The sequence below is a fragment of the Chiloscyllium plagiosum genome, unplaced genomic scaffold, assembly GCF_037043375.1.
Source record: "Chiloscyllium plagiosum isolate Xiang-an unplaced genomic scaffold, Cpla_swu_hap1 HiC_scaffold_1, whole genome shotgun sequence".
NCBI lineage: Eukaryota > Metazoa > Chordata > Chondrichthyes > Orectolobiformes > Hemiscylliidae > Chiloscyllium > Chiloscyllium plagiosum.
The window spans coordinates 134,137,242-134,149,828 of NW_028270139.1; the positions used below are offsets into that span (position 1 = coordinate 134,137,242).

At 42.2% G+C, this 12,587-nt stretch overlaps 2 protein-coding genes and 1 non-coding gene across 12 annotated transcripts in view; 1 reads left to right on the top strand and 2 right to left on the bottom strand.

Moving 5' to 3' along the window:
- pias2 (protein inhibitor of activated STAT, 2) overlaps positions 1-9,308 on the top strand; it is a 95,657-nt gene extending 86,349 nt beyond the window's left edge. Inside the window, exon 13 of the mRNA XM_087990888.1 lies at positions 8,972-9,308. Coding sequence (XP_087847014.1) covers positions 8,972-8,989 — 18 coding nt within the window. The 3' untranslated portion in view covers positions 8,990-9,308. The remainder of the gene's footprint in view (positions 1-8,971) is intronic.
- katnal2 (katanin p60 subunit A-like 2) overlaps positions 1-9,561 on the bottom strand; it is a 206,408-nt gene extending 196,847 nt beyond the window's left edge. The window contains exons 1-2 of one of the 10 annotated variants that reach the window (XR_015758215.1): positions 9,373-9,541; positions 2,599-2,724 (exon numbers count right to left, since the gene is read on the bottom strand). The gene's annotated coding sequence lies outside the window, so the exon portion shown is untranslated. Of the gene's footprint in view, positions 1-2,598; positions 2,725-9,337 lie in introns of all 10 variants that reach the window. The other 9 variants (XR_006315273.2, XM_087990905.1, XM_087990900.1 and 6 more) reach the window with 9 other exon arrangements.
- LOC122556048 (small nucleolar RNA SNORA5) lies at positions 2,363-2,498 on the bottom strand. Its single transcript, XR_006313448.1, has one exon. It is a non-coding gene; the product is annotated as a small nucleolar RNA SNORA5 (small nucleolar RNA).
- Positions 9,562-12,587: the final 3,026 nt, after the last annotated feature.

Sequence of the window (12,587 nt, forward strand, 5' to 3'; positions counted from 1 at the left end):
ACAAAACCACGCTGTCCAACACTGATCAGCCCATTTCCTTCCAATTGTAAATAGATCCTATCACTCAGTATTTTCTCCAGCAGCTTCTCTACCACGGACGTCAGGCTCACTGGACTATCATTATCCTGGATTATCCCTGCTACCCTTCTTAAACAAGTGGACAACATTAGCAATTCTCCAGTCCTCCACGTCCTCATCCGCGTTCAAGGATGATGCAAAAGTATCTGCTAATGCCCCAGCTATTTCCTCTCTCGCTTCCCTCAGTAACCTGGGATAAATCAAATCTCGACTGTCCACCTTAATGCCTTTTAAAGAATACCCCAAACTTCCTCCTGCCTTATGCCGACTTGACTTAAAGTAAACAAACAACCATCCCTAACCCCAACATCTGTTATGTTCCTCTCCTCAGTAAATATTGATGCAAAGTACTCCTTAAGAATCTCACCCATTTTCTGACTCCACGTATAATTTTCCTTCTTTGTCCTTGAACGGACAGACCAAAAGGGTAAAAAGCTTTGGGATTTTCATTAACCCTGTTCGCTAAAGATATTTCATGACCCCTTTTATCCTTCTTAATTCCTCATTTTCGATTGGTTCTACTTTCCCGATATTCCTCGAAAGCTTCATTTGTTTTCAGTTTCCTAAACCTTATGTATGTTTTTTTCTATTTGCTAGTCTCACAAGTTCACCTGTCATCCATGGTTCCATAGTCTTGCCATTTCTACCCCTCATTTTCACAGGACATGCCTGACCTGCATTCTAATCAACTCAATAGATCATATAAGTATCATGGCTGTAATTGTAGGTCACAGGCTCGGAATTCTATGGGAAGTAACTCATTTCCTGTTCCCCAAAGCCTGTGCACCATCTGCAAGGTACAAGTCAGAGTGTGATAGAATACTCTTGACTTGGCCAGATTAAGTACAGTTCCAACAACAACCAAGAAACTTGACACCATCCAGGATAAAGCAGTCTACTTGACACCCCTCTGACATCCAAAACATTCATTTCCTCTCCTCCTGACACACTGTGACATTGTCTACCATAAACAACATATCCTGTGGCAACTCACCAAGGCTCCTTTTGACCTACATCTTCTAACCAGTGACCATTACCTCACAGAAGTACAAGGGCTGCATATACAGGTTCACCTCTTGAAAGGATTTCAGATGCGAGTTAAGAGTCAACCACATTGCTGTGGATCTGGTGTCACATGTAGGTCACAACAGGCAAGGACGGATGATTTCATCCCTCAAGGACATTATTGGACCAGATGGAATTTTACAATGATGGATGATAGTCATCATAACAAAGATTAGCTTCGTATTTCAGAATTTTAATTAACAGATTTTAAATTCCACCAGTTACAATGGTGGGATTTGAACCCATATCACCAGTGAATTTGCTGGGGCTTCTGGTTTGCTAATCAAGTGGCATTATGCAACTCTCTCCCCTCCATTACCTTGGAACAACGTTCTTATTCCTTCTCTATGGAGAGGACAAAATCATAGAGACATAAAGAGGAGTAGGCTATTTGGTGACCAATCATTCAAATTCACAGAGTCCATCACTGATCCTTTATTGCAAAGCCATATTCCTGCTGTCTTCCATACCCACCCATGACTTTACAGTTTAGAAATCTATTCTATACATTCACCACCCCAAGCAAAACAATTTCTCCTCTCAATCCTAAACGGTCTACCTTGTATCCTGAGACCATGATCCCTTACTTGAGAACCCACAGATACAGGAAACATACCTCTGCATCCTGTGTCCCTAGCCCTAGCAGAGTTTTATGTTTCAACAGGATCCCCTTTCATTCTACTAAACTAGTGAATAAAGGCCTAATTGACCAAATTTCAGCATGCCATCTCAGCAACTAGTCTGGTCAAATTTCACAACACTCTCTTCTGCTTTTATGTTGTTTGCAAGTTACCTCTCACTATTTTTCGCCTCTTAATCTCTTGGTCTTCATGTGCTGAATTCTAAACTCCCAATCTGCTCCCAATTCTCAGGCTTGCTCATCTTGCCAGCAACTTTATAGGACTCCTCTCTGGATCTTATTTTGTCAGACATGGTTGGACCACTTTTCCTGTTGTGAGTGAACACCAAAAACAAATGTATAACTGATGCAATGCCTACATTCCTTAAATATTAGCCATTGCTTATCCATCATGTCTTTCAATGTAGTTACCCAATCTATCATAGCCAACCCACTACTCATACCTCGGCAGTTTCTCTTGTTAGGCTTAGGGTCTGAGTTGCCATTTTATAATTTCACTTTCCATCCTAATGAAGAATCTCATCAAGAAGGCTGACAGCCTAGATCCAGATTTAGCAAAATTATTTGAAAAATCTACTATTTTGTACGTAGCATATTATTATCCTCCATGTTCACAAGTCAGAGCACAGAGGCCCATGAGCTACATGTTTAGTATCAGCAGCCATTTCAGAGTGTAGACTATAATAAAGAATACACGCAAGTATACATGACTGCATGGTCGAAATTTTAATCCACCAATTACCCCAATTTGAGCTTTTTCAATATTAATTTAATTGATATTTCCCATGACAAAACCTTGTACTGTCAGAACTTACTTCTTTGAACACCCACTGGACACTTGAAAAAATAGTTCTTCAAAGAGATATTGAACTCCCTTGGTAATGTCAACTAAGATACCCTTTGACATCCCTTTAGAGGAATTTCTTCAGCCAGAAGTTTGTCTGCAAGACAGAGATAGATAGGCTCTTGATTAGCAAGGGGATCAAACAGGGAGAAAACAGGAAAATATCAGCCATGATTGAATTATGGAGCAGGCTCGATGGGCCGAATGGCTAAATTTTGCTCCTATGTCTTATGGTCTTATATCGTGAGCCCTGAACACCAGATCTTACACACCTTAGAAATGATCTACTCTATTTCTCAGCACCTACTTGGTGATCAGATGCATCCCCTTTGCCCTTCTGCAGGGGAAGGGGCGATCCTTCATATTCAATCAACTGTACTCAATGGATAATTGCATAGACAGAACTAGCTTGCCTTTTCAATTATTATTTCAAATTATGTCACAACTTGGTCATATTTCTGTTGAAAAAAATTTTTTAAAGTCAGAATACAAAATAAATAATCCCTATTTGTCAGTTAACATTTATAATCACAGATTCCCTAAAGTATGAAAAGAGACAATTTGGCCCATCAAGTCTGCACTGACGCTCCAAAGAGCATCTAGCCCCGTAACTCCAAACTTACCATAGCATATCTACCTTGCCAGCACATTCCTAGACACTATAGATAATTTACCATGGTCAATCAATTTAACCTGCTCATATTTTGACTGTGAAAAGAAATTGATGCACCAGGAGGAAACCCAGGCAGACTTGGGGACAACATGCAAACTCCACACAGGCAGTCACCTGAGGGTGAAATTGAACCCAGTTCCTTGGCACTTTAAAGCAGCATCGCTCACCACTGAGCCATCGTGCCACCCAAGCTCATAGAACTATTAAAAAAACTGTAACTTTTCTCTTTAACAGTCCATCCAGTATGTGTTAACAAGTCTGGAACACAATGAGAAGACAACAGGTAAAATACACCTTCACCCACACACTCCAGCAAACAATGAGATTGAAGCCTTTTACCCACGTTTTTCCCTTTTTGATGCTATCACACACTTACCTTTGATCCTGAACAAATTATTAGATTAATAAACACAGGGTTGAGATAATTGCCAACTTGTGGAGACACTGAAAAGTATGGTGGCAAGTGAAAGCGTTCAAGATGAAATATTGAGAGACAGCAGCATAGTCAGAACAGAGCATGAACATGAAGGCAAACAATGTCAGAGGCCAACAGATAACAGAGAAGGCAACATCTAACAGGAAGGAATTGCAGCATAGAGCCTACCAGAGAAAAGCTGGAGATGCCAAAGATTGAGAGACAGTGACACTGAAGGTATCAGCGTAACAGAGCAGATGTAAGCAGGAGTACCAGCAGCAGTCAGTCAAGCAACCCAAGAATATCAGACTTGGAGCAAGAGCTAAATGTGGAACAAAAACCATTCAAAACAGATGTCACTGATTCTCAGCTGCTCTCTGGGCAATTAAGAGTCTGAATCAGACAGCACGGAAACAGGCTCTTTGGCCCAAATCATTCATGCAGACCAGATTTTCCAAACTCGACTAGTCCCATCTGCCTGCATTTGGCTCACATTCCTCTGAACCTTTGCTATCCATGTACCTGTCTAAATGTCATTTAAATGTTGTAACTGTACCTTTGTCCAGCAATTTCTCTGGCACGGAGAGGTTCAGGGAGGGAGTTTCAGAGCCCAGAGCCCCAGGCAGCTGAACGCACTGCCTCCAATGGTGGAGAACTGGGATTTGGGGGATGATGGGGAAAGGGGGAGATGATCAATCAAAGTTATGCGTGGAGTCCAAGGAGATAGGAGAGGCGCTAAATAAATATTTTTCATCAGTATTCACACAGGAAAAAGACAATATTGTCGCAGAGAATACTGATATACTAATCCATTAGCATTGACAGGATTGAGGTTCATAAGGAGATGGTGTTGGCAATTCTGGAAAGTGTGAAAATAGATAAATTCCCTGGGCCAGATGAGATTTATCCTAGGATTCTCTGGGAAGCGAAGAAGGAAATTGCAGTCTTTGGCTTTGATCTTTATGTTGTCATTATCTACAGGAATAGTGCCAGAAGACAGGATGATAGCAAACGTTGTCCCCTTGTTCACAAACGGAAGTAGAGGCAACCTTGGCAACTATAGACTGATGAGCCTTACTTTAGTTGTGAGTAATGTGTTGGAAAAGAATATAAAAGATAGGATTTATAATCATCTAGAAATAATTTGATTAGGGATAGTCACACAGTTTTGTGAAAGGGTAGATCATGCCTCACAAACCTTAATGAGTTCTTTGAGAAGGTGACAAAACAGGTGACAGTAAAGCAGTTGATGTGGTGTATATGGATTTCAGTGAAGCGTTTGATAAGGTTCCCCACACTACTGCAGAAAATACAGAGACATGGGATTGAGGGTGATTTAGCAGTTTGGATCAGAAATTTGCTAGTTCCAAGAAGACCGAGGATGGCGGTCGATGGAAATGTTCATCCAGGAGTTGTTACTAGTGGTGTACTGCAAGGATTTGTTTTCAGGCCACTGCTGTTTGTCATTTTCATAAATGACCTGGGTGAGGGCATAGAAGTATGGGTTAGTAAATTTGCAGATGACACTAAGATTGGTGGAGTTGTGAACAGTGCGGAAGGACATTGCAGGTTACAGAGAGACACACATAAGACGCAGAACTGGTAAATGGAGTTTAATGCAGAAAAGTGCGAGATGATTCACTTTGGAAGGAGCAACAGGAATACAGAGTATTAATGGTAAGATTCTTGGCTGTGTGGATGAGCAGCGAGATCTCTGTGTCCATGTGTACAAATCCCAGAAAATTGCCATCCAGGTTGATAGGGTTGTTAAGAAGGCATACAGTGTGTGTTAGCTTTTATTGATAGAGAGATTGAATTTCGAAGCCATAAGGACATGTTGCAGCTGTACAAAATTCTGGTGCAGCCGAACTTGGAGTATTGCATACAGCTCTGTTCGCCGCATTAAAAGGAAGGATGTGGAAGCATTGGAAAGGGTTCAGAGGGGATTTACCAGGATGTTACCTGGTATGGAGGGAAAGTCTTATGAGGAAAGGCTGTTTTCATTAGAGAGAAGGCGGTTGAGAGGTGACTTAATAGAGACAAGATGATCAGAGGATTAGATAGTGTGAACAGCGAGAGCCTTTTTCCTTGGATGATGATGGCTAGCATGACGGGATATAGAGGGGTGATAGATATAGGACAGATAAGACCATAAGACAAAGGAGTGGAAGGAAGACCCATCAAGTGCACTCCGCCATTTAATCATGGCTGATGGGTGTTTCACTTACTCACACTCTCCCCATAGCTCTTAATTCCTTGCAAAATCAAGAATTTATCCATCTCTGCCTTGAAGACACCCAACGTCCCGGCCACCTCTGTGCTCCGTGGTAATGAATTCCACAGGCCCACCACTCTCTGGCTGAAGAAATGTCTCATTTCCGTTCTAGATTGACCCCCTCTAGGCTACGCTCACAGGTCATAGTCTCCCCGTCTAACGGAAACAACTTCCCAGTGACCATTCTTTCTAAGCCATGCATTATCTTGTAAGTTTCTATTAGACCTCCCCCCAAACTTCTAAACTCTAATGAATACAATCCCAGGATCCTCAGCCGATCATGTTAGGCTTACCATTCCAGGGATCATCCATGTGAATCTCCGCTGGACAGTGCCAATATGTCCTTCCTGAGGTGTGGGGCCCAAAACTGGACAAAGTATTCTAAATGGGTCCTAAATAGAGCTTTATAAAGTTTCAGAAGCACAGTGCTGCTTTTATATTCCAACCCCCTTGAGGAAAATGATAACATCACTTTTGTTTTTTTTAACCACGGACTCAACCTGCAATCAACCTTTAGAGAATCCTGGACAGGCACTCCCAGATCCCTTCGTACTTTGGCATTATGAATTTTCTCAAAGATAGTCCATGCCTGTATTCTATTTTCCAAAGTGCAAGACCTCGCACTTGCTCACGTTGAATTTCAACAGCCATTTCATGGACCACTCTCCTAAAATGCCGAAATCTTTCTGCAGCCTCCCCACCTCCTCAGTACTATCTGCCTGTCCACCTAACTTTGATCATGGGCGAACTTTGCCAGAATGCCCCCAGTCCCTTCATCCAGATCATTAACATATAAAGTGAACAGCTGCGGCTCGAACACAACCTGTGGGACACCACTTGTCACCAGGTGCCATTCCGAAAAAGAACCTTTTATCCCAACTCTCTGCCTTCTGCCAGCCAATCCCCAAGTTAGGTTCATTACTCAAGAGTAGTAGGGGCGTGGAACGCACTGCCTGCAACAGTAGTAGACTTGCCAATGTTAAGGGCATGTAAACGGTCAATGGATAAACATATAGATCATAATGGAATAGTGTTGGGACAGATAGATTGTTTCACAGGTCGGCGCAACATTGAAGGCTAACGGGCCTATACTGCACTGTAATGTTCAACGTTCGATGACTGAGGTGGACTCATGTAGAAAATGATTTGTTCTGAAAAATCAATGTGAATATATTAGTAATATATTTACATGAAACATTGATTTTCATAACAATACATGAACAGTGCATTACTGTCAGTAAAACAACAGTTCACAAACTGAGGAAATTAACAGAAAATGAAAATGCCTCAAAGATGAGGAATTTATTCTCTCAGCGGGTCGAGCATCTTTGGAATTCCTTGCCACAAAGAGCTGTATAGAGTCATAGAAATGTACAGCATGGATACAGACCCTTCAGTTCAACCCACCCATGCCGACCAGATATCCTAAACCAATCTAGTCCCACCTGCCAGCACTCGGCACACTCCAAGGTCTTTGTTCAGCAACAGTCCCGAGGACCTTACCATTAAGTGCATAAGTCCTGCTAAGATTTGCTTTCCTAAAATGTAGCACCTCACATTAAACTCCATCTGCCACTTCTCAGCCCATTGGCCCATCTAGTCAAGATCTTGTTGTAATCTGAGGTAACTCTCTTCGCTGTCCACACCTCCAATTTTGGTGTCATCTGCAAACTTACTAACTGCAGCTCTTATGCTCGCATCCAAATCATTTATATAAATGACAAAAAGTAGAGGATCCAGCACTATCCTTGTGGTACTCCACTGGTCACAGACCTCCAGACTAAAAAACTACCCTCCTCAACCCTTCTTAAACAGTAAACAGTGGCACCACGTTAGCCAATCTGCAGTCTTCCGGCACCTCACCTGTGACTATCGATGATACAAATATCTCAGCAAGAGGCCCAGCAATCACTTCTCTAGCTTCCCACAGAGTTTTAGGGTACACCTGATCAGGTCCTGGGGATTTATCCACCTTTAACTGTTTCAAGACATCTAGCACTTCCTCCTCCATAATATGGACATTTTGCAAGATGTCACATCTATTTCCCCACATTCTATATCTTCCATATCCTTTTCCACAGTAAACACTGATGCAAAATACTCATTTAGTATCTCCCACATTTTCTGCGGCTCCACACAAAGGCCACCTTGCTGATCTTTGAGAGGCCCCATTCTCTCCCAAGTTACCCTTTTGTCCTTAATGTATTTGTAAAAACTCTGTATGAATAGAGTTCTTGCGTATATTTAAGGCTGAAATTGACTCTTGACCAGGAGGGGAATAAACAATTACAGGGAAAATACACAAAATGGATGTGAGGAAATGTTGGATCAGCCATGATCCTATGGAATGATGAAGTAGACTCGAACTGCCTACTCTTGTTCTTATTTCTTATGGGAGGGGGAGAAAGAGGGTGTGACGTAGGATTATAGAATGTTATTATTTGGGAATATGGATTTGGAAGTGGAGAAAATAAAGACGCTAGTTTTCAGTTCTGCGAATGTGATTGTTCCTTAAACAAAGGCAGAAGTCATTTTGAATAATGATCTCAAGACAGCTTTTCTAGGAAAGCATGGGAGGTAAGTTAAATAACTACATCAATTACCTGGGGAGGTCATGTTAACTGTTTACACAGTTGAGCTTTACCACAGAAATACATGGTTGAGTTCAGAAAAAATACGTCATGGTAACTGATTTACAGTAGTTTAGTTTGTACAATCTCCAGGCTGTGAGAATTAGAAAGAAACATCCAGGACATCAGAGCTGAAAAGAAAACTTAAGCAACTTCTGCTTAAGGAGAAAGGCTGGAAAGCGTCAATGGATGGAGAAATTAAACAGTATAATTCGCAAGACTGAATAATTATTAACGATCTCGCGGGGAAAAGTTTGTAGTTTTCGATGTTTACGCCAAGATCTTTTAACATAATCGCCTCTTAACTAATATCTTTTTTTGTGTGACACACTTGTTTTTTTTGTTGGGCAGGCGGATGATCAACGATGATTGCCTACAGAGTGGAAACAGGCCCTTCGGCCCAACCAGTCCACACCGACCCTCCGATGAGTAACCCACCCAGACCCATTTCCCTCTGACTAATGAGAGTTGAGATAAAGGAGATTGACAACGTTCCCCAGAAATTTGAACCAAACGTTAACACAGATGAGAATAACACTTGCGCCTAAACTGAAGGGGAAGCTGATGATCGTTCTCAACTCTCGGTCTGTTCGAAACTCCAAGCTGTTTGTAGACTGGCTTTCTAAGAAAATTCCGTTAGAAATAACTCGCACCACAGTAGCTGATGGTTTTGGAACCCCCTTCCAACACTACCACACACGCGGGGAAAAAAGGTACCTGGAATAAAGTTTCGCGAATTCCATCGGATGTACCTGGAATAAAGTTGAAATACAGATACGTAACGGTAGCTGGAACACTGCATTCTCTTTTGCCGATGATAGCGATAGATAACGTCCCAACATGTTTGCAGATGCAGGCAGATTGTAGCTAGCACACTCACAACAACGTCAGCAACCAATATGGGGCAGGGAAAAGAGAAAGAGAGAGAGAGACGTACACACATGCGCATTTCAACAGCACAGCCCGGCCCCGCCTCTCCCTGTAATCGCACGTCTCTACAGCCCGGCCCCACCCCTTCCCAATAAACGCGCGCGTCAACGGCCAGACCCCGCCTCTCCCTGTAAACGCGCCTGCCAACGGCCCCGCCCCTTCCAGGACACGCGCCTGCCAACGGCCCCGCCCCTTCCAGGACACGCGCCTGCCAACGGCCCCGCCCCTTCCAGGACATGCGCCTGCCAACGGCCCCGCCCCTTCCAGGACACGCGCACGCCAACGGCCCCGCCCCTCACCGTGACCGCAGTCTTCAGTACAGTTTGAAAATAATAAATGCTGGAGATCACAGCGGGTCAAATAGCATCCATGGAGAGAGAGCAGGCTAACGTTTCGAGTCTGATGACTCTTCGTCAGAGCTGAAGTGAAGTGTGGAGAGGGTAGCATTTATGCTATAGGCGCTGGAAGGATGTAGAGTGCTGATGGAGAAAAGATGTTGATTGTTCAGATGAAGTGATCAAAATGTGAGAATGGCAGAACAATGGTGTGTTTCCTGCCAGACTTGAAAGGACAGACAGTGCCTCTGGGATGGGGAAGGGGAGAGAGGACATGATAACAAGCTAAATGAAAGGGAAGAAATGGTTCACAATTTGAAGATGTTGAACTCAATGTTAAGTCCAGAAGGCTGTAAAGTGCAAAGTCTGAAGATGACATGAGCATGCGAGCAGGACACTGTGTTGAAATGACTGGCTACTGGAAGGTCAGGATCCTGCAAATGCACAGACTGGAGGTGTTCTGCAAAATGGTCACCCAGTCTGCATTTTGTTTCTCCAATGTACAGTATGCCACATTGGTGCAGAAAAAAAAACAATACACAAGATTGGAGGAGGTACAGGTGAAATGCTGCTTCACGTGGAAAGACTGCTTAGACCCTTGGATTGTGAGCAGGAAAGATGTGAAGGGTCAGGTGTTGCCCCTTCTGCAGTTACATGGGAAGGTATTGGGAGGAGCAGTGGTGTTGGTGGTATTGGAATGGACTAGGTGAGGGACCTGCGACCTTTTGGGGTACTAGTTGTGGCTTTCTGGGAGAAAGTGAGGACTGCAGATGCTCGAGATCAGAGCTGAAAATGTGTTGCTGGAAAAGTGCGGCAGGTCAAGCAGCATCCAAGGAGCAGGAGAATCGACGTTTCGGGCATGAGCCCTTCTTCAGGAATTCTTCAGGAATTTAGTTGCGGCTTTCTGCCTATTTGTCCATAAATACTAAAGCCACCTGCTTAAATCTGTGTTCCATTTTTAAAAGTTTTGCTCATAACCCAGTCATGTCAGAAGCTAAGAAACGAACATTGAAGGGAGAGAGCAGAGTATTCAAAGAAGAATGGGATTTGCAGTATTATATAGTTGCTGTGAAAGATAAAATGATGTGTTTGCACTGTGATGCCATAATTTTAATAGTGAAGAAATACAATGAATATCAGCATCATGCAACTCATAAGGACCACAAATATGCTAAACTGGAAGTGTTGGCTCAAAAATTCTCGGACCCCACGTAAGTTGCAAAAAAGCACACTTTATTGTAATTAAGACAGCGAGAGATCAAAAGTCAATAATTCAGAGTATCAGTCATAGATATTCCTGAATATGCTAATAATAGATTTCTAATTCTTAGTAAAGAGGCAGCAGAATGTATACCCTTAATGTGTGTGGATTATCTTGTTTTTCTCCAATTCTCACCAGATAATGTTTCTTGTTTTAATTAGCTTCCCATTAGATAATACATTTAGTATTGTTAAACAAAGCTATTAATGTGTTATTTACATCAATACAGATAATATCTAGGGTTTCAATCAATATTTTAGTCATTATATTATAGCAACTGTCTGGGAAAGAGACAGGTGCTAGGTTATGCCAAGATTTGTGCATTCCTTAATCCATTCTCATAGTCACTGAGTTTAGCCATTTTAAAGGTCAAATTATTATGACAAAAAGGAGACCTGCAAAATACTGGATTTTAGCTATTATTTCCCAATACTTTAACATTCCCTCCTTTTGATCATTTAATGATCAACCAGACCATTCCTAAAGTTTACGACAAAAGCAACCAGCTATTCAGTGACCATAAGGATTTGAATGCAAGAACGCAGACAATTATAGTAAGTAATATAGTCCCAAAATGAAAAAAAACATGCCACCAATATTCTCAAAGAGACCCTTAAATGGCCACCATCCAGTGAAACTACTGATCTCACTATATTCCATTTCACTAAGACTTTGGAACTCCTGAGTATTGTGCCTAGAGAGATTAGTGATATTGGAGGATCAGGGTATATAGGTACATTATTCCTTTTCTACAATGGCACAAGGGCCACCCTCCTTAGCTAGTAGAAAGTCCAAGGCCAATTGATTCTGAAGGGCTACTGTCCTGATCGTGACCATTTCTGCATTGATATGAATCAGGGCATTTGCAGTATTATTGGTAACAATTTCCAGTATTTTACTTAACCTACATAATTCGGTACCCTGTAAATAAAATGCAATAGGATGGGAAGCTATCCCAGTAAATGTAAGAAGAGCAGGGAGGTACCTCTTGGTTCTTGGGGGTGAAGGCAACTTGTCTAAAACCTGAAAGAGAGGAACTACATACCTTATATAACATGATCCAACCAGTCTGAGGGGAGTCACAGTCCCCAACATCAAAGACATCTCAAATTACTGCAAAACTACTCAGATCTCTTGGCATCATGGTAGCCCACAAACCCACCCACACACTAAAACAGCAGTTAATGAACTTATAAGAACCTATACAGACAGCAAGCAAGATAAACGTTATTTACACAATACCTTGTAAGAACTGTAACAAACACTACATTGGACAAACAGGTAGAAAATAAGCCACCAGGACACATGAAAATCAACTAGCCACAAAATGGCATGACCCACTATCATTAGTATCCTTACATACAGATGAGGAAGCAGACCACTTTGACTGGGACAACACATCCATCCTAGGACAAGCCAAACAGAGACATGCACGAGAATT